The following is a 22,161-nucleotide window of genomic DNA, read 5'->3' on the forward strand; positions in this document are numbered from 1 at the left end:
CCTTTAAATTTTTCCTGAAGTGAGGTGCTGAGCCCTGGCCAGAAGAGTCCAGGATGCAGTAAACTTGGTCTGCTGAATTTTGAGTGGCATTGAGTATATTGAGTGGCACTGAATACATTGAGTGGCACTGAATACATTGAGTGGCACTGAATGGCTTTGAGTGGCACTGAGTGGTACTTTGAGTGGCATTGAATACATTGACGGGGTTAAGAGGATGATGGAAAAGAGACCAAGGAAATTATCTAATTGCTCCTCTTCGTAACCCATGTTTGCATTAGGACTGTAAGCTTCCGCAGTCGGATTTTACCAAAGAATTCCGTGTGGATGGAGGACACAAAGCTCAAGAGTCTGGAAATATGCCATCCACAGGTGTGTGATAACTAAATTATTGAGCTATTGTTTTGTTCATTTTCTAGGTTAAATCAAGTGCTAGTGGAAAGATCACATCAGAGAAATAAATAGAAGTTCTCTGAATGCCATTGTTCTTGTATGACTATGGCCCTGAAATGTTCATGGCTTCTATTAACTGATGATGGTAACCCTTCACTGTTTCACCCAGTTAACCATTGTCTTGTATGTATGTCAGTAGAACAAGCAGGCATCATCATTTAATCTGATCTGTATCAGGCATAGGGAAATATGCATCACTCAACTTCTCTGATAAACACTTAGAAGAAAAGCTGACTTTCCTTTTAATTTTCTGTGTGATTTCTATTGAGTTGCTGGTCTGTCAAAATGTGGGGTGAACCATCTCCATGCTTCAGTATTAGTGGAAGATATTTAAAGGTGAACGAATGCTGGGGAAAGTGCTACTCATTACAAATAGACCCCCGACTTATAATATTTTGAGTTACGACGAACAGAATCCGTTTTGAATAAAGGTAAGTCAGGGTCCACCTGTATCAACGTGGTTACTTTTCCTTCTCTTAAGGAAATGCTTCTGTCTAATTAGCGCATGCAGATCGCTTTCCACCCCCCACCAGTCATAATTTTGTTGTTTCACTTGTAGTAACATCAAGGAAATGTGTTTTGATGGACCCAGTGCCACAGCGCAGATTGCCATCACTGGGGAGGGAGAGAGAGCAATGACAATTTGCATGTGTTCCAATCACAATGTAGATTGCAAGGTGATACTGCTGCCTCTAGTTACCTGGCGGCGTGAGGGAAAGATGGTGAGTGAGGGAGGGGAGCCGAGAGCAAAGTCATCTTGCTCGCTGCCCTGCAAAAAAACGGGAGGTAAATCTACTACATTTGGCACCTCCTGCTCCTTCCCAGTTTTTTTGTGAAAATTGGACTGCTTCAAGGACCTCTTCTACTACTGTATAACAATCTAACTTTGAATGCCTCACTTCTGTTCATTTGCTTCCTCTTGCGGTTATTTAGAATTTCTTGGCACTTTTGGTAAGGTAAATGTCTCCTTCCTCATTGATTCTGTAACCTCACCCTAAATGTATTTGGCATCATGATGTAACATTGAGACTTTGGGGTGCAAGTATATGGCTCGCTGAAAGTGGTGACACAGGTGGAGAGACAAGTGAAGAAAAATAATTGATGTGTTTATCTTCACAGACCAAGACATTGAGTTTAAAAGGAGGGATGTCATGTTGCAGTTGTACAAAACATTGTGTCAGCTGCCATTGGAATATTGTCTACTGTTTTGGTTCCCATACTACAGGAAGGATGTGGTAGCAATAGAGAGAGCGCAGAAAGATTCACCAGCATGTTGCCTAGAATAGAGGGCTGTATTTAGTAAGAAGGTTAGATAGGCTTCGTTGGCTCTCACCAGACCTAGGAGGCTGAAGGGTTACCTTCAGTATTAGGTACATGCCTTAGAAAGAGTCAGGTGAGTTTAAAACTAGAAGACATAAGTTGAAGGTGATGGGGTTGAAATTTTTTTTTTTTAAATTTTTTATTTTTCACACCATAAATCACATTAGCCATGATATACACTATTTATTTTTCACACATATACAGTGACTTTTTCTCCTCCCCCCCCTCCTCCCAAGCCACCCCCCCACCCCCCCCTCATCCATTTTAGGTATACAATCTAGGTTGCATTAAGCCAGTCAGACAATGTTGTCATTCAACAAAAATACACCAGAAATTCTACTGAGTCCATTCTTTTCTTTCCTTCTCCTTCCATCAACTTAGGTAATGTTTGTCCCCGGTAGGTTTTCGCTATTGTATTTAATGTAAGGCTCCTATACTTGTTCGAATATTTCAATATTATTTCTTAACCTATATGTTATTTTTTCTAATGGAATACATTTATTCATTTAAATTTAATAGTTTCTTCCTTTTAATTTGGTTATGTATTCCATTAATATTTAAAGTCATATAGTTCAGCGTAGCCCTTTTATATTTTGTTTATCTTCTCTTTCCGTTTTTCCATCATTACCTTTCCTCCTTTTCCATTTCTGTTTTCTTATTTTCAACTCTTTATAAGACAACATTCCTACAACATCCAACATTTTCCTTATTCTCCTATTTCTATCTTATTTATCCCCAATCTCCCCTTCCCCTCCTGAGTTGTCCTTTATCCCTTGTCGGACAACCACATCTCCCCTCTCCATTTGGATTTGCGAATCCACTCGCAAGCGTCAACTGATTTTGCAGTGACCGCTATTTCCCCTCACCCCGCCCCCCCCAGAAAAGATTTCACTTTTCATATGTCACAAAGGTCACTCTTTTAATTCCCTCCTTATTCTCTCTATTCCATTACCTTCCCTTATTAATTCTTGTCTATACTATCTATATTTTCCTCTAAGTACAGATACATTCACGTATGCTCATTGTCTCTATTCACTCTTATACCTCTTTACCCGCATACATATCAATCGTGATCATTTTTACTCTCATTACCCGTCTTCATCCCTCAGTCTATTTTTGTCTTTACCCACATACATATCAATCGTGATCATTTTAACTCTCATTACCCGTCTTCCTCCCTCAGTCTATTTTTGTAATTGTTCTGCAAATTTTCGTGCTTCTTCTGGATCCGAGAATAGTCTGTTTTGTTGTCCTGGAATAAATATTTTCAATACCGCTGGATGCTTTAGTATAAATTTATACCCTTTCTTCCATAAAATCGCCTTTGCTGTATTGAACTCTTTTCTCTTCTTTAGGAGTTCAAAACTTATATCTGGATAAATGAAGATTTTTTGCCCTTTATACTCCAGTGGTTTGTTGCCCTCTCTTACTTTTTCCATTGTCTTCTCCAGTACCTTTTCTCTTGTAGTATATCTTAGGAATTTTACTACAATAGATCTTGGTTTTTGTTGTGGTTGTGGTTTAGAGGCCAATACTCTATGTGCCCTTTCTATTTCCATTTCTTGCTGTAGTTCTGGACATCCTAGGGTCTTAGGGATCCACTCTTTTATAAACTCCCTCATATTCTTGCCTTCTTCATCTTCCTTAAGGCCCACTATCTTTATGTTATTTCTTCTGTTATAATTTTCCATTGTATCTATTTTTTGAGCTAGTAGTTCTTGTGTCTCTTTAGTTTTTTTATTAGATTCCTCCAATTTCTTTTTTAAGTCTTCTACCTCCATTTCTGCTGCTACTGCCCGCTCTTCCATCTTGTCCATTTTCTTTCCCATTTCTGTTAAGGTCATCTCTATTTTATTCATTTTCTCTTCTGTGTTGTTTATTCTTTTTCTTAAATCATTAAATTCCTGTGTTTGCCATTCTTGAAATGATTCCATGTATCCTTTAATAAGAGAAAGTATATCCTTTATCTTGCCTTTCTTTTCTTCTTCTATTTCACTGTACTCTTCCTCTTCTTCTTCCTCTGGGTTGGCCATCTGTTGTTTCTTTGGTGCCCTTTCCTTCTCTTCTTTCTTGTTTCCATTGTCTTCTGTGGTCTCTTCTTGCTGCAGGTGTTCTGCAGCTGTCGTTGCCGGCTGTGGAGATCGACTCCCCAGCTGGTCCCCCTCCCGTCGGTGTGTTTTTTTTCATGCGCGGTTGCGCACTTTTACTCGGCTCAGCGAGCCATTTTTGTAGTCCATTATTTACCGACCTGAGGGAGCGGGTTTCTCTCTCCGCAGCGGGCCTCTTCGGACAGGTAAGGCCTTCACCTTTTTCCTCCTTTGTCTTCTCTTCCTCTCTTCTTACCGTTGCTTTTGATTTTTCTTTTTTTGTCGCCATCTTCTTTCCACCTTTATACTCACTTTTCTGTAACTTTTATTTCTGTGCCTTTGTGTTTTCCTTTGTTTTTCCCGACTTTTCTGGAGAGGGCTGGAGTTCACCGTCCGGCCAGTACTCCATCACGTGACTCCTCCGTGTGAATTACTCCTTCAATGCAATTGGGTTGAAATTTGAGGGCTAATTTTTTCCACACAAGGTGGTGAATATCTGAAATGAGCTGCCAGGGGAATTGATGAAGGCAGATGCAATTACAAAATTTAAAAGGCACTGGAGAAGTACTTGGATATGAAAGGAGTAGTGGGCTATAGACCTAATGAGAAAATGGGATTAGTGTTGATGGCCATCATGGCATGAATGAGATGGGTTGAAAGGGCCCATTTCTGTGCTTTTTTTTAAATGGTTCTATTATTTGACATGCTATAGTTCACTCAAACACTTTAGTTTATCTCAGCAAGCTCTAACCTTAGCAATTTTCCTTCTTGGTTAATCTACAGAATCTGGAGTCTGTTTTGATGTTGCTTGGAAGTTTTGTAATGTCTTTGTGAGGGAGATTACCTGGGATCAGTGACAGTTTTGCATCACTAGAACTAAGTTGCACTATGGTAAATCATGTAGGATTGTCAAGTAACCTATTGAAGTGAGATAACCTTGAAGTCCTGCTGCATTTAACAATACCTTTAATAGTAGGTGAATCTAACTTAAGAAATAGCTTACAATTTTACAAGTGCAGAATCTTTATGTTCCCATTAGGATAAAAAGGCAGGGCCAAAAGTTCGAGAGAGCTGTGGTTTTCAAGGGAGATAAAAAAGTTGGTTTGAATTAAAAGGGAGGCTTGGAAAATACATGGATTGTAAAAAGCTTAAGAAAGAAATTAGGATAGTGAAAAGAAGGTACGAGGTAGCTACAGTGAACAGGGTGAAAGTAAATCCAAAGGGTTTTTACAAATATGTAAATAGCGAAAGGAGAGTGAAGGATAAAATTGGTCCATTAGAGAATCAGAGCAGACAACTGTGTGTGGAGCCAAATAAGATGGGGGAGATATTGAACGAGTTCTTCTCTTTAGTATTCACTAGGGAAATGGATATGGAATCATGCAGGATAAGAGAAGCAAAAGGGATAAATATGGAAAATGTAGAGTTAGGAAAGAGGGGACATTGGAACTTTTGAGGCATATAAAGGTGGATAAGTCTCCAGGTCCATACAAGATTTTCCCCAGGTCCTTGAGGGAAGTCAGGGAGGAAATAGCGGAGGCTCTGACAGTGATTTTCAAAAGTCACTGGGGGGTGGGGGGTATGGTGCCACTCCAAGTGTAGGCCCGGCAATTATAGGCCAATAAGTTTGATGTCGGTGGTCGGTAAACTAATGGAAAGTATTCTTAGAGATAAAATGTATAAGTATCTAGAGAGGTAGGGACTGATCAGGAACACCCAACATGGGTTTGTGTGGGGAAGGTCATGTTTGACAAATCTTGTTGAATTTTTTGAGGAGGTGACTAGGATGCAGTCTATATGGATTTCAGTAAGGCCTTCAATAAGATTCCACATGGAAGGTTGGTGAGGAAGGTTCAGGCACTAAGTATTAATGTTGAGATAGTCAGATGGGTTCAACGATAGCTAGAAGGTAGATGCCAGAGAGTTATGGTGGATAACTGTCTTTCATGATGGTGGCTGGTGACATGCGGTGTGCCTCAGGGATCGGTGTTGGGTCCCTTGTTTGTCATTTACATTAATGATTTGGATGATGGAATGGTAAATTGGGATAGTAAATATGTGGGCCCTACAAAAATAGGGGGAGTTGTAGATAGTGAAGGTGGTTTTCAGAGACTGCAGAAGGAGTTGGACGCTTAGAAGAGTGGGCTGATAGGTGGCAGATGGAGTTTAATACTGATAAGTGTGAAGTGGTTCATTTTGGGAAGAATAATCAAAACAGGACATAAGCAGTGAAGGGGAGGGCATTGAGGAATGCAGCAGAGGAACAAAGAGATCTTGGAATAACGGTTCATCATTCTTTGAAAGTGGAATCTCATGTGGATAGAGTGGTAAAGAAGGCTTTTGGTATGCTGGCCTTTATAAATCAAAGCATAGAATATAGGAGTTGGGAAGTGATGTTGAGACTATTCAAGGAATTGGTGAGGCCAAATTTGGAATACTCTGTGCAGTTCTGGTCCCCAAATTATAGGAAGGATATCAATAAAGCAGAGAAGATTTACTAAAATGTTTCCTGGAATACAGAGAAAGACTGAGTAGACTGGATTTTTATTCATTGGAGTGTAGAAGGTTGAGAGGGGATTTGATAGAAGTATTTAAAATTAAGAGGGGGAGAGATATAGCAGATGTGAATAGGCTCTTCCCATTGAGGGTAGGTGAGATTGGAATGAGGAGTCATAAGTTGAGGGTTAGGGGGCAAAAATTTAGAAGTAACATGAGAGGGAGCTTCTTCACTCAAAGAGTGGTGGCTGAGTGGAAAGACCTTCTGGAAGAGGTGGTTTCAACAAGGTCAATTTTGTCATTTAAGAAAAAATTGGATAGGTGCTTGGATGTGAGGGGATTGGAGGGTCATGGGCAGGGTGCAGGCAAGTGGGACTAGAGGAGATCACAAATCGGTACAGTCTTGAGAGGCTGACATGGCTCTACTTATTTTATTAACAAGTAGAGCTTTGGTTAGTGGCACTGGGACTGATGTAGTGGAAGGCAATTACTTTGATGTTGCACTGCTTGAAGACTGGAGACCCTGGGGACTGACAAGCAAAAGAATGTCCTGGGAGGTTGGTGTCAGTTTTGGAAGTGCTCGATCCAAGATGTGTGAGAATTTGTGTGAACACCAAGGTAGTGACCTTTCTCTTTCCTCAGATGTACTGTGTCACTAGAACTGTTTGCTTTTAAAATTTGCACTATTTTCTCTCTATTAATACCAATAGTATCAAAGCTCATTTTTGTAGTCTCTGATGGACATTTTATTTCTCTCATATAATTTTTTTTCCCAACCTGAAGGATGCCCACCATGAGCATCTGACCATATTCAATTGCCTTGGTTCGTTTTTGGAGAACTCCGGTGAATTCAGCCTTGCAGGTACCTGCGGGATTCTGTAAAAAGATTGAACTGAAATTTGTCATCCTTGCATGGATAAAGTCCTGTAAATCTTGACCCAAGAAAGATTTGTAAACTAAAAGTGATGCTAAAGTAACAGTTCAAGATGGGTTCAGAAAGGCAGGAGTACTCCATTCCACAGGTAGGAAATACTAAAAGTTTCTTCCCAGGCATAATCCCAGTTTTATCTGTATGGTTTTTCAGAAATTGCTTCTCGAAGGGTCCGACGAGGTAAATACGGACTCACTCTTAAGTGTTAAGAATAAATTGGATGAGAGAGGTCTGGATGCAGGTCAGTGGGACGAATGGCATGATATTTTGGCACAGACTAGAAAGGCTGAATGGCCTGATTTCTGTGCTGTGAAGTTCTATGGTATAGATTCTTTTAGGTATTTACTGGGAAAATGTTTTTAGACATCTCCTGCCTCTTCAAAGAGCTTAATTCTGAATTTCAGCCTTCCTATTACAAATTTGTTTAAAAAAAAGACATTCATGCATCTTTAAACAGGAATTTTTGTGAGAATTGGGAAATGTTTAAAATGTAACATAAGAAATATGGGCAGGAGAAGGCCATCAAGCCTGGTCTAACATTCAAAAAGATCATGGTTGATCTGACTGGACTCCTTCCTACCTGTTCCCCATAAATGCTTAATTCCCCTATTCTTCAAAAATCTAACTCTGTCTTGCATACATTTATTGAGCTGGCTTCTATTGCTTCCTCAGGCAGAGATTTCCACAGATTCACCACTCTAGGGGAAAAGCAGTTCCTCCTGAACTCTGTCCTAACTCCTCTAATTCTTGAGGCAGTATCCTTTAGTTCTAGTTTCTCCTGAAGTGGAAGCAACTTTTCTGCCTTTATCTTGTACTGTATATCACTTTGATAATTTTGTTTCTTTAAGTTCCCATCTCATTGTTCTGAAGTCTAGCAAGTATAGCTCCAGCGGAAGCAATTTCTCCTCATAGACTAACTCCCTCATCTCTGGCATCAACCTGGTGAATCTGCCACACCCTTGCCCACTGCACAATTTGCTTTTGCACCCAATTTAGTGTCATTATCATTTAGATGTGCTACACTTGGTCCCCTCTTCAAAATGATTAATGTATTCTCTGAACAGCTGTGGGCCCAGCACTGACCCCTGTGGCACTCTTCTCCCCACTGATTGCCATCCGGGAACACCCGTTTATCCCACTTTTCTGCTTTCTATTAGTTATCAATGCTCTTTCTTTGTCAATACATTACCCCACTCCCAAAAAAACAATGCATCCTTTTAATGCAAATACAACATACACCTGTTCCCTCTATCCACTGGATCCTCAAAAGAACTCCAGTAAATTTGTCAAACATGACCTGCCCATGGAAAATTTTTAAGTATATTTTTAAAAAAAATGACTTCCTCAATCCATACTGTGGCTGCCTGGTAGAACAATTTCTATCTGGATGTTTTGCTATTTCTTAGCTTCAAGCATTTTTGACTACAAACATTAAGCAAAGTGACCTATAGTTACCTGCATTTTTCCTAAATCCTTTTTGAAACAGTGGTATGACATTTACTATCTTCCAATCCAGTGGCAGCTGACTAGAGAATGTTGTTAAATGACCACAGATGCCTCCACTATAACTTCCACCATTTTTTAGCATTCTGGGATGCATTCGTCTTAGACCCATGGCTTTGCTTGGGGCTCTTTAGTGATAGAAGAGACAGAACAGACCAACTGTGTAGATTAAAAAGTGATAAGTTTCAGGTTAGACTGGAGATCTACAAATTACTATGATAATTGTGAGTGTATTGGTAAATCTACATTTTAAAAAAACATGAGCTCCAAAACTGACAGCATCTTAGTGTAAAGCTTAAATGCAATTTAGTACGAGGTCATAACACAATGCATTATGATGTGACTTCTGGGGAAAAAAAGGTTGCCTAGTTCAGTTCTCTTGAACAATGATAAAGTAAGTGATGGGATTCTTTTTGTGGTTGTATGCTCTCAACTACGGTTTTTCTTGTTCGCTAAGTGAAAGTCTCTTGGTGTGAGCTTGCAGGCGCCTCAGATTGAAGAGACTGCCATCCGTGCGGTACCGGATGTAAACAGCGTCTTCATTGTTGGGGTCTTTCATGGCTTGGTTCAGCATCATGCTGAAGACCTCACAAAGATAAGCGTATACAGAGCCGTTGTCATACCCACACTCCTGTTCGGCTCCGAATCATGGGTCCTCTACCGGCACCACCTACGGCTCCTAGAACGCTTCCACCAGCGTTGTCTCCGCTCCATCCTCAACATCCATTGGAGCGCTCACACCCCTAACGTCGAGGTACTCGAGATGGCAGAGGTCGACAGCATCGAGTCCACGCTGCTGAAGATCCAGCTGCGCTGGATGGGTCACGTCTCCAGAATGGAGGACCATCGCCTTCCCAAGATCGTATTATATGGCGAGCTCTCCACTGGCCACCGTGACAGAGGTGCACCAAAGAAAAGGTACAAGGACTGCCTAAAGAAATCTCTTGGTGCCTGCCACATTGACCACCGCCAGTGGGCTGATAACGCCTCAAACCGTGCATCTTGGCGCCTCACAGTTTGGCGGGCAGCAGCCTCCTTTGAAGAAGACCGCAGAGCCCACCTCACTGACAAAAGGCAAAGGAGGAAAAACCCAACACCCAACCCCAACCAACCAATTTTCCCTTGCAACCGCTGCAATCGTGTCTGCCTGTCCCGCATCGGACTGGTCAGCCACAAACGAGCCTGCAGCTGACGTGGACTTTTTACCCCCTCCATAAATCTTCGTCCGCGAAGCCAAGCCAAAGAAGAAAAGAAAAGTGAAAGTATATTTTCAAATATAACTAAAGATGTAACAATGTTGCTTGTTGATCTATCTCCCTTGCTTTTGATTCTCCAGGATCAAATCAAAATATCTCCAGGATCAAATCAAAATATCTCCAGGATCAAATCAAAATATCTCCAGGAGAATTTTCTCATTGCTTTATCTGAATTTGTGGTCATTTCCCGCAATTAAGTAATTTCTGGTGCACTGTCATGAACCTAGTATTTGTATCAGTCTTGGTTAGTGTTTTAGGTGTAGCTATTCATGTTCTTGTGTGGTCCTCAGATAAGAAGCAGAACTTTGTCTTAATGTTTTAATTAACAATTTAATGACATAATATCTGAATATGTATTCTTACTATCCTTTTAAAAGTTGAGATGCTCTCATTTCTATTGAAGTATATGATTGAAGGTAAACAGGAATTTTTTTTTTAAAAAAACTAGGAACGTAATATTTTCAACAAAATCTTTGGTGGATTTCTGATGAGGAAAGCTTTTGAATTGGCATGGGCAAATGCTTGTGTCTATGGGTAAGAACTTTGCTTCGTTGATATAATGCATGTACGTGATTGTACTGAGACTTCTCCAGATGGATTTTGTACCGTGGTTTTCCTCCTACCCCATTATTAATGCTGCTTCCTTTTTGTATTTTGCTTTTTATTTGATTGATTTTTGACCTTTTTCCAGGCTGTCATAAACGCTGAACTGATATTTCTCATCTTGGATCCCACCTGCATAACCATGATCTCACAGTATTTGTAGATTTTGGAAGTTCTGTGGTTTAAACCCAGAGTGCTTATGTTGTTATGGGCAGTATTCTTTCCCTGTGTGTACTTTGGCATTTCAAAAGGCCTTGGAATGGAATTCTCTAATCCAGTGGTATGAAGAGAGTGATTGGAGATGTTTTAAAAAGTCGATAATTTTTTTTGGAAGATCATGAGTTTTGGGCATATCAACCATGACTGCATTGAATGGCGGGCAGAGTGGCCTACTTTAATTTTTTTGTGTTCAGCAGTAATTGATGCTTTCAAGTTTCCTGGCTCTGCTTTTCCCAACAGTTTATTCAGAGAAGTTGCTCTTACCCATTCTATATAGCATGAAACGAAAGGATTGCGCTTGTATAACCAAATCATATATCGTCGTTGCTGAAGTTCTATTTTATATCCGGAATTTTTTGAAATCCTTGTTTCAGGGGTTCAAGACCTTATCCGGTTGCTGTAGATGATATTGTGTTTCAAAAGCCAGTTGAGATTGGTGCGCTGCTGTACCTTTCATCACAGGTAATACATGTCATTGCATCTTGAAATACCAACTTTAGTTTTGTGTGCTTTGCTAATTTCAAGGTAGTTTGGCCAAATTGATCCTGATCTAGCATCGAGCTGTATTGTACCACACCAAATACCCTCTCCTGTCACCTCTTCCCCACTCAAATAAAACTTTTATCAACTAAACTTTCAAAATAATAGTATTATGGTATTTCTTTTTATTGGAAAGCAGAATTTCAGCCTATTTTAACCTTCATTCAGCCTAACTCATTATTTGATTATGTATTGTCATTTGTTTACCTTTTCATGTGTAAGTACATTAAAAGTATATGGGTTTTAAAATTTACAAATAAAGTCATGAAACATTTGTTTCATTAGCTCTTGCATGTATAAGGATGACTTAGTATTACACATGTATTAATAGATAAGCATTAAATAGTAAATGTATGGTGTTGAGTTACTGTGCCATTATCTTTTCTGCACGCTGGATTAAAGTGGCATGGGCACATTATTAATCCTTGACATTCAGAGTGTAAGTCATCAGTGATGTTATATTTGATGCATTCATTTTTGATGAGTTAACAACCAAAGAACACACCCAAACAAATTGAAAAGCATGTTGTTACTTTTTGTAAAAGGGTCCAATGTTTGAAAGGAGTGAGCGAACTAATTCTTACAATTTCACCTTGACTGTTGTACCAAAATGGTCAAGTAAAGCTGGCATCAAAACATTCTGATGACAGCTTCCCATTACATAATAAATAGTGAAAGCTTAATTTGATGATGCATCTTGCAGGTCTCTGCTACTTTCCAAAGAGCATACATTTTATGTATCATACTTTGTGGGCTTTTTTGGAAAAAAATTTACTAACTTTCAAGAGATTCAGCCCCATAAAGGGATCCAGCAAGATCAACATGAGCCTTTCCTTCTCTGTACAGGTTTGTTACACCAAAGGCAACTATATCCAGGTCAGAGTCCACAGTACAGTTGTGGACCCAGTCTCCAAGGATCACCATACCACTAATATCTTCCATTTCACCTTTGGCTCTGAGAAAGATGTGATGCAAGTTTTCCCAAAGAGCTATGGAGGTAATACACTTGTGGTCTGGTCTCCAAGTAATTTTATAGTTGTGCACACCAGATAAAATGCAATTATTTTTGTGATGAAATTGGTAACAATTACCAGTGGTCTGTAGTTAAGTAAGATTTCCCATTCATTAAAAATTAGTTACTTTTTTTGTATTTTTAACCACCGCCTAAAGCAATAAATTACTAAGATTAATGTATATTATGAATTGTGGGATAATGCAAGTCAATAAAACACTTGCTATGTATAATCATTGTGGTATCCAACAGCAGAATAAGTAATTAAATACCTTTCTTTGCCAAACTGTGTTAGAGCTGCATTATCCATGAGTAAAGAGTTGGGTTGACTGTGTAGCTAATTTGTAGTTTTCTGATCACTGAGCATAAATGAACATGCCCTTTCTGGTTTCATCTTTGATCCTTAACTATATTTGTTGGTTACTTCAGAGAGCATCACATCAATATTATTGTTTGCTCTAACCTTGGACATGGGCTCCTACTGGTTCCTGTACCAAACCAGGGCCTAATATTGGGAGGGTGTTTAAAAATACAAGAATTTCAATGTATTCCTGGGTGCTTTGTAAAGATGATCAGCAGCCAAGATCATCTTTAGAAATCAGGAGACCATTGTGATGGGATAAATTTCTGATATTTATTCTATCAGCACAAGCTGATCTCTGCAATTGCTCTCGTTAGTATTCTGCCTTATGACCAGAGAGGAGAAAATACAGGGATTGTATTCTCAAAAATTACATGTTCTTGATGCCAATCATCTATCAACAAAGCTTCCTGTAACTTTATTTCAATTCAATTGCATGAAAAGACTGCATTGATGGAATCAAACATTACAAAATAACTGTCTGTTCTGGTTTTTACTTGCAGAATCTATGCTGTACTTGGATGGAAAACGCCACTTTAAAGCAAGATTGAGCAATGAGAAGTAATCAATGCACCACCATTTAGTTTGCCAAATGTCATTCCAAAAAAGCCTATTAAAAATAACATTGGTGATAATGCACTTAAACCTTTTTTAAAATATTCAGATTTTGCAAATTCTAAATTATTTGCTAGCCTTAACATATGACACTTAATATCAAGATGTTTTTCTGCACAATTCATTTCATCGGATGCAAGGATCGACAATGAGATAGACAACAGACTCGCCAAGGCAAATAGCGCCTTTGGAAGACTCCACAAAAGAGTCTGGAAAAACAACCAACTGAAAAACCTCACAAAGATTAGCGTATACAGAGCCGTTGTCATACCCACACTCCTGTTCGGCTCCGAATCATGGGTCCTCTACCGGCATCACCTACGGCTCCTAGAACGCTTCCACCAGCGTTGTCTCCGCTCCATCCTCAACATTCATTGGAGCGACTTCATCTCCAACATCGAAGTACTCGAGATGGCAGAGGCCGACAGCATCAAATCCACGCTGCTGAAGATCAAACTGCGCTGGGTAGGTCAAGTCTCCAGAATGGAGGACCATCGCCTTCCCAAGATTGTGTTATATGGCGAGCTCTCCACTGGCCACCGAGACAGAGGTGCACCAAAGAAGAGGTACAAGGACTGCCTAAAGAAATCTCTTGGTGCCTGCCACATTGACCATCGCCAGTGGGCTGATCTCGCCTCAAACCGTGCATCTTGGCGCCTCACAGTTCGGTGGGCAGCAACCTCATTTGAAGAAGACCGCAGAGCCCACCTCACTGTCAAAAGACAAAGGAGGAAAAACCCAACCCCAACCAACCAATTTTCCCTTGCAACCGTGTCTGCCTGTCCCGCATCGGACTTGTCAGCCACAGTCGAGCCCGCAGCTGACGTGGACATTACCCCTCCATAAATCTTCATCCGCGAAGCCAAGCCAAAGAAGATCATAGTCGGTGCATGCAATTGGGTTGTGATGAATATTCACAACATTGCTTAAGGGTCATCACTTAACAATCTTGGGTAATGTTACTTTCCCTTGCTAATTTAATACTTAGATCTAGGTATTTGTTCACCATTCAGCGGTTGTAAGCTTTAGTCCTTGTATGGTTTAATATCTGTGGGGTATGAAGAGAATCTGTTACATGATACTAAGTGCTGTTAATCTGTATGAAAATAAGTTAAAGACCTATTTTAAATAATAGTGTCAAATTGGTTTAATTAATGATGATCCGATGCTTTTGAATGGAAATATTTTAAAAATGTAACTATCCAAATTTACCTGCACTGGTGTGATTGGGACATCTGCTTATATGCATGGCTTGAGATCAGTACACTAATGTCACAATAACCATGTTGTCTCCCATAAAGTTAAATGATTTGCACTGTTTAATGCTTACAATAACTATCTTTTACTCGCTTAAATCTGTACATGAGAAATTGAATTGAGTAATTCAGTTCAATGAATAAAGTTTTTCTTTTAAAATCATAGATTACTTTTTTTAATGGTGAAAAGTCTAAAGGGGAAAAAAAGCTTGCATGTTCTAATTGGCCCTACTGATTTTCTGCCGGATATTTTCCATTACTGCAAACCATTGTGTAATAAGTACAAACAAAGCACATTACAGGTTAGTTTATTGTCTTAGCCAAATTGACTATGAACAAATGTGGTTAGGTTTAACGTTCTCTCTCAAAATACTTCAGCTTTCCAGCTGGATCTGGGATTATCTGAAAGAAAGAAAAATTATATCACATCAACTGTAGTAGGAAGTTTTTCTAAATGATATTGTATCAATGGTATATTAGTGATTCAGGTTAGTTGCTTACTTGTTGCAAGGTAATTGATAATATTATTTCCATGATTAAGCCATATTTGCTTTGATCACAATTTGCCTTCAGTTACAACAATGAAACTTCTTTTCAAGAATCTTGGACCATATTAATGCTGTTTCAAGAAGATATTCCCAAGAATTGTTTGCTGAAGAAAAAGGTAAACACTCTGTAAAATTGCCCAATTTGAATGAACCGAGAGGTAGCAAGAGTGCTATAGAGGACTCGAATGAAACCTAAGAGTGATCAAACCCTTAGTTTTGTTGGAAAATAGATTAGAAAAGTTGCACAAAATTCTTGTCAAAGTGACATTTGGACCATTAATAAATTGGACACCTTGGTAGGTCGATAAATACCCAGGACCTAATGAAATGAGTTCTGATAGATTTTTTCAGTAAAGACTTTGTCAGTCATACATGGGAGACTGATCCTTTGAACCCCTGGTGTGTAATTTTTTGGAACAAGAGAAAACTGGACCAAAAACCAGCTTGAAAAGCAAAATATGGATAACTGTAGTGGTTATTTTGAGATTGAAAGTCTGTGCCTAGTGATCTACAATTAGGATTGGAGCTATTGCAGAAGAAACAAAATTAGTAATGTTGAGAGTCAGGAGGATCTAGGGGTAAAATTGATTCAGGATTGGAATTTAATTCTGAATGCATTTAGGAAGGACTAATAAGGCTAGGGCACAATGAATAGTATGGTACTAAGGGGTACAGAGGGAGAAGGATCTAAAATGTCCGGTCAGATGGGTAGATGTGAATGTAATCTAGAGAACAATGGGGTCAATCGTTTGAGGGGGTGTAACAAGCAAAGTAATTAAACAATAAATGGGAAGATGCTGAGTGGTGTGGAAGGTCATCAAATGTACATCCATATTCTAAAAGATATGTGATGCTTGGTCTTTTAGTACTTGACATAAGGCAATGCTATAACTGTATACTACTTTACTTTAATATAGCTTGAGTACTATTATAGGTAAGATATGATTGCACCAGGGGAGTGCAGTAAGCATTTGAGGCCAAGACTAGAAAATTGGTAATGTTGAGAGTCAAGAAACTGTGGACTTGGTGGTTCTGGTACAGAGTTCCATGAAAAGTGGTAAAGCTAGTAGACAGGGTGCTGAAGATGGCATTTGGTGTACTTGCCTTCATCAGTCAGCAAGCACACCGAGAACAGGAATGTCATGTCACAATTTTACAAATATTGGTGAGACAGCATTTTTGGAATATGTGCACACTTCTGGTCATTCAGTGATGAGAAAAGATTTTTGATGATATTGTCAGGAACTGATTAACTTGAATTATGAGAAGAAGCTGGATGGGCTTCTTAGTGGTCTTTAAGTTTTTAAAGACGTTGGACAAACTTGTTTTTTTCCCCCCTGAAGCATCAACCTGAGGCACTGACACTGTAGACCACTGGTTTTCAACCTTTTTCTTTTCACTCACATACCACTAAGTATTCCCGATGCTATAGTTTTAAAACCACTGTTTTAATTGTACCTCATTGACTTGTTATGTGACCGGTTTCATAACTCCAATTTTTCTCAAGCAAAATATTTCAGTAACAATTGGGTCTAGACCAGTGGTTCGCAACCTTGCCTTCCCACTCACATACCACCTTTATCAATCCCTTACTAATCACAGAGCACTGATGGCATAGGGATTACTTAGTAGTATGAGAGTGGAAAGCAAAAGGTTGAGAACCACTGCAGTAGACAATGAGAACCCCCCACCCGCCAGATTTAAAACATTACAAATTAGAGGACGTGCGTTTAAGGTGAGGGCAAGGAAGTCTGAGATGTCATTCCAAACTTCTGCAAATGTGTAGTAGAAAGTGTGCTGGCTGGCTGCAATATGGGCACCAATACCTCTGGGTGGAAAGCCCTGCAAAAGGCAGTGGACACAACCCTATGTATCACAGGCAAAACTCTCTCAACTATTGAGAAAATCTAAATGGAATGCTGCTTTTAGAGAGTAGCAGCCAGCCAAGACATACCCTATTCTCGCTGCTACCATCAGAAAAGAGTTATAGGTGCCAGAAGACTGGTACCACAAGGTTCAGCAACAGTTGCTACCCCTCCACCATCAGACTAAGAGACTCATTTTAGGTCTCTTACTTTGCACATTATTTATTATTGAATATTTCTTTATTGCAGTCAATTTGTTTGCACTTCCTCCTTGTTTACATTTCTCTCTTTTGATATGTATATTTTCTTGAGTACGGATTATTTTTGCACTACAGATTTGTAGAAATTCTGTCTGGCCCACAGGAAAAAGAATCTCAGGGATGTATGTACTCTGACATAATGTCAAAGAGATACGCAGTTTAAATGGCCAAAAGAAGGTAAAAAAAAATTAAGAATACATATAGATAGTAATTTGAAGAATTTATATACGGTAAATTGAATTAATTATCTTAGAAGATTGAGGAAGATTTGGAAAAAATGGATAAATTTACCTATAACTCAAGTTGGAAGGGTGAATTGTATAAAGATGAATATATTTTCAAGAATAGAATATCTTTTGCAGATGTTACCAATGTTAATACCTCAAAAATCTTTTTTCAAGAATTAAACAAACAAGGAAATTTCTTTGGAAAGGTAAAATCCCAAGTGTTTCTATAGAGAAGTTAATGTGGAAATACAAATTGGGAGGTTTACAGTTTCCTAATTTTAGAATTTATTATCGAGCAACACAGGTGAGATTTCTTGCTTATTTTTTGGAGAAAAAAAAATCAGCATGGGTTAATATAGAACTGAACAAAATAGGAGAGAAGAGCAGGATTGATATATGTGGGAATCTAAATTGTTAGTTGCTGATGAAGAGACACCATTATTGAAACATTTGCTTAATGTTTGGAATAAATTATATTGGTGGAGGGTCGATATCACGTAAAATGGCATTGATCCAAAATTCTTATTTTTTTCAAGAGAAATCAATTCATGAATATAGGGTTTTGTAAAAGGGTTGTTAATGTTGAAGATTGATACGAAAGAGGTCAATTAATGTCATTTGAGCAATTGAGAAACAAAGATGCTATATACCACATAACACTTAAATTTTGTTATTCTCAGTTAAGAGCATATTTGAGGAATAAGCTTTCACCAACTATGTTTCTGTCTAGTTGTACTGAAGTAGAACTTGTTAGGAGTGGGATTGTTAAAAAATTCACTTCTTTGATATATTCTTTATTACAAGCAGGAACTTCTAAACTAGGATTACATAGATCTAGTCAGAGATGGGAAACAGGAATATTATAATTGATCAACAAAATGGGAAAATTGATGTTGGGTTTGCATGACTAATACAATTAATGTAAGATATAGATTAGTTCAATATAATTTTTTATGCCAACTATATCTTCCAGCACAGAAGTTGAATAAATTGAAATCAGATTTATCAGACCAATGTTTTAGGTGGAGTGAAGATTAAGGATCTTTTATACATTCAATGTGGTCGTGTCCCAATGTGAGACCCTTCTGGGCAACTTTACATAATTTTTTGGAACAAGTTACAGAAATTGTTTTTCTGCAAAGTCCTGATTTATTTTTATTAGGAAACATTGAAGGAACAAGTCCTAAATTGAAACTTTCAATTTATCAATTGGAATTTGTTAAATTAGCATCAGTGGAAGTGTGATTACTAGGAAATCGGATACATCTTTGAATTTCAGCATACCACCTTGGCATAGTCAAAGTTGTATTCCTTTAGAAAAAAAAAATCACAAATACCCTATGTTTTTACAAATTTGGCACCTGTACATCCAAATAAATAGGGTTAAATCTGTAATGATATCTTTCTTATCCCTCTAGACCTGCAGGATTCACCTCTGTATCTTTATGTTAGATCTGGTGACTAGTACTGGAAGACATCTTTCTCTGCAATCCAAAGATTTTTTTATACCTATAAATTTGTTTTTTTTTGAGGATGGTGGTTGGGAGGGAGGGATGAAAACCATAGTTACTACATGTATGGAATTTTAAATAAAATATTCAAAAAATTATGTACTCTGACAATAAATCTGAACTTTGCAGATCCCTGATCAGTGGTGGAAACAGATACAATAGTAGCATTTAAGTAGCTTCTTGATAGACATGAATATGGAGGCATCTCGAATGCAAGATTCCAGTTTAGTTTGGACATCATGTTCAGCCCTAAGGTGTTGTTCCTGTGGTGAAAAGTTCTATGCAAATTTATCCAGTATTTTGAAATACCTTTTATTGCTAACATAAATGAGATAATAGAATGTATGTCTGTTTAATGTTTATCTTGTTTTCAGGTCTTCTAAGCATTATTTCCAAAAAGGTTCAACCACTCCACTTATTTGATTTAAAAACCTTTCCAAATCATTCCTAATTCTAAAATGAAATTTCAGTGATCTAGTCTGCATTGCTGTCTCCATTTTAAATATTCTGCTAAGATTGTAAATTAAAGTTGTTTAATTTGCGTTGAGGGCAATTAAAGTTAAAATAGCTAATTTTTCAAATCTTTCTGTAATTAGTACAATGTGAACACCAATTAACATCTGTAATCACAACTGTTGCAATTACTTACAAGTCTTCTCGTGGCCACCACTTTTTCATTACGTCCTCTGGTTTGATCTAATTAAAATATAGCAGCAGTGTGATTACAGATGTTAATAATGCATTTGACAACTTAAAAGATTGAATGTGAGCTGAATATAAAAGTAGTATTGTAGATTGGATCAAAGCAATAAGGCATGTTAATATTTAACTTATTGTTTGCAACGAATGTTAACGTCCCTTCTCAAAACTAAGGTTGAGGAACATTTATAGTTATGTGATGGCCTTACCGTATCACTTCCAGGTTTCCAACCAGCTGGGCAAACTAAAAAAAAATCAAACATCATATTTATACAATTAATTCAGGTGGAAGTTTAACAAGTTCTTTCCTATTTACTACATTTTAAAAATTTCATGCATTTAGCTATTATTTCATACCTTCAGCGTGTGTGTCAGTATACTGAAATGCTTGAACTAATCGAAGTGTTTCATTCACTGATCGGCCCACCGGAAGATCATTCATTGTTATCTGCCTCAGTACCCCTTTGTCATCGATGATAAAAAGGCCTCTAAAAGAGAAACAATGTACTGGAGTCAACCTTGTTTGCCATGCTAAACCACTGTATGTAATTTACATAACAAAATTAATTTGAAAAAAAATGTACTCTTACAATATTAATTGGCTACACCACACCTGCCCTCAAGTTGGAGGTAGAGTAACTCTCCTATTCTTCAAAAGTAATTTGCTCATTAAAATAAATAAACATTGAAAACAAGAACTGCCAATAAAAACAGAACTTTGGGAGATGGCAGTCTCAAAATATAAATACATCGTCTGTAGTGGTTACTAAGCAAAATTTGACATTAAAGACTAGGGTCATTTTAATTTCAAATCTCGGTTAAAAGTTTCTCCGATACCAATCAGGAATTTTGATACTACAATTCTACAAAGCCATGCAAGTCACCATTTTACAGTTCTTCCTGCAGAAACCAATCCAAATCATACAGACAGTTATGCTTCTTATAAATATAGAACAGGATCCAAGTATCGCTGATATTACTGGCAGTGGAGTTCCTTAACCATAAACCACTTTAACAGTACAAATTTATTCTAATCCATTCATCAGAATGAATGCTGGAAATGAAATTACACAAGCCCAGAGAGAAAAAAGCAAAAGCATAAAACATTGGCTTCAAAAGTAGCCTTAAGAACCAGTTATGGTGTCTTGAGAACAACAGAAAAGCCACAGAAAGCAAAATGCAGCTTTTCAGTATAAAAATCAGTCAGATTTAACCCAAATTCTGCTTGCTGCCAGATAACTATGTTAAAAGCAAAGGAACATTGTAAAATGCAGTAGTCAAGATATATTTCTGTGTTTTCATACTGGACTCAGACTGAGCTGTGCACCCAATACATGCTGTGTGTGTTAAAGGAAGCTATACACAACTCAGTATTTCCACAAAAAAAACTTGCATTAAAATTTATAACAAACCAAGAACAGCAAATGTTAGAAATACTCAGGCCAGCAGTATCTGTGGGACCAAAATAATCACCTGTCATTATTACTGAAGATAATTTATCCAAATCATTGCTACCTGACCTATAGTTACAGGACTTCCTCTGCCCCACTCCTCCTATGAGATTAGGATGATACAGTATTGAAAATTCAAGGGGCAAAATATTTTCCTCTAGATTTTTAAAAAATTACCATGCAGTGTAAAATTATAATTACTCATCTATCCTGCAGACATAACATAAACATTAATCTACAGCACAAAGGGGAAAAAAAACATCCTTTGTGCCTTGTATATTTCTGACAGAACTGGACCCCCTAAAAATAGACAAAAGGCCTGAATTTGAATAAATAAAAGTTCTATATATTTTAAAAAAACGTTGCAAACTCAACTTGTGATCGTGATCAGTCATATTTCTGCAGTATCAAATTAAACATTCCTCCCTCAAATGGTATGTTGTGAAATGTGAAAGCTTGAAAGAGTAAGAGATGTAAACAGAATTAGTAGAAAATAACAATTACCAACAGTCCACTTCCAAAAAATTAGACCCAGTACCTACCTGAGAGAAAGGAAGTGTTACTTTGACAAGATTAAACTGCTAATCATTATAGATGACTGAAACATTAATTATCAAACAGTGTCCCTTTTTTATTCATTCAGTGCCCTTAAAATTGATTAAATGTTCCTTGGCAGTGACACAATTTGCCGGCATAGGTTTCACAAGGGCATTGATACTTACCGCCATTGCTTCGTTCCTATTTCTCAACCTTGTGACTGGTACCAGGCTGTCAGCCTGATGTTTAAACACTAAATGTTAGCTGAATCAGCTTCACTCAAGACCAATGCCATTACTTCTGTTTCTCCTTCAGAGTCTTATTCACAACTGACCCTACCTCCCTCTTGGTCACACTCTAAATTTGCAATCCTCTCACAGTGAGCAGATTTCCCAATCTTTCCAACATGAAGAA

The 22,161-nt window shown here is 38.1% G+C and overlaps 2 protein-coding genes across 7 annotated transcripts in view; one reads left to right on the plus strand and one right to left on the minus strand.

Moving 5' to 3' along the window:
* Positions 1-14,809, plus strand: part of LOC138738746 (acyl-coenzyme A thioesterase 9, mitochondrial-like) — a 46,254-nt gene extending 31,445 nt beyond the window's left edge. The window contains exons 12-16 of one of the 2 annotated variants that reach the window (XM_069889579.1): positions 279-369; positions 10,492-10,577; positions 11,240-11,327; positions 12,252-12,402; positions 13,282-14,809. In XM_069889579.1, coding sequence (XP_069745680.1) covers positions 279-369; positions 10,492-10,577; positions 11,240-11,327; positions 12,252-12,402; positions 13,282-13,343 — 478 coding nt within the window. In that variant the 3' untranslated portion in view covers positions 13,344-14,809. The remainder of the gene's footprint in view (positions 1-278; positions 370-10,491; positions 10,578-11,239; positions 11,328-12,251; positions 12,403-13,281) is intronic. The other variant, XM_069889580.1, reaches the window with a different exon arrangement.
* Positions 14,810-14,941: 132 nt separating this feature from the next.
* Positions 14,942-22,161, minus strand: part of prdx4 (peroxiredoxin 4) — a 49,748-nt gene continuing 42,528 nt past the window's right edge. For 3 of the 5 annotated variants that reach the window (XM_069889586.1, XM_069889585.1, XM_069889581.1), the window contains 4 exons: positions 20,117-20,247; positions 19,969-20,003; positions 19,710-19,756; positions 15,259-15,301 (listed from right to left, as the gene is read on the minus strand). In XM_069889586.1, the coding sequence (XP_069745687.1) occupies positions 15,274-15,301; positions 19,710-19,756; positions 19,969-20,003; positions 20,117-20,247 (241 nt within the window). In that variant the 3' untranslated portion in view covers positions 15,259-15,273. Of the gene's footprint in view, positions 15,052-15,258; positions 15,302-19,709; positions 19,757-19,968; positions 20,004-20,116; positions 20,248-22,161 lie in introns of those variants that run through there. The other 2 variants (XM_069889584.1, XM_069889583.1) reach the window with 2 other exon arrangements.

This window comes from Narcine bancroftii, chromosome 7 (assembly GCF_036971445.1).
Source record: "Narcine bancroftii isolate sNarBan1 chromosome 7, sNarBan1.hap1, whole genome shotgun sequence".
NCBI lineage: Eukaryota > Metazoa > Chordata > Chondrichthyes > Torpediniformes > Narcinidae > Narcine > Narcine bancroftii.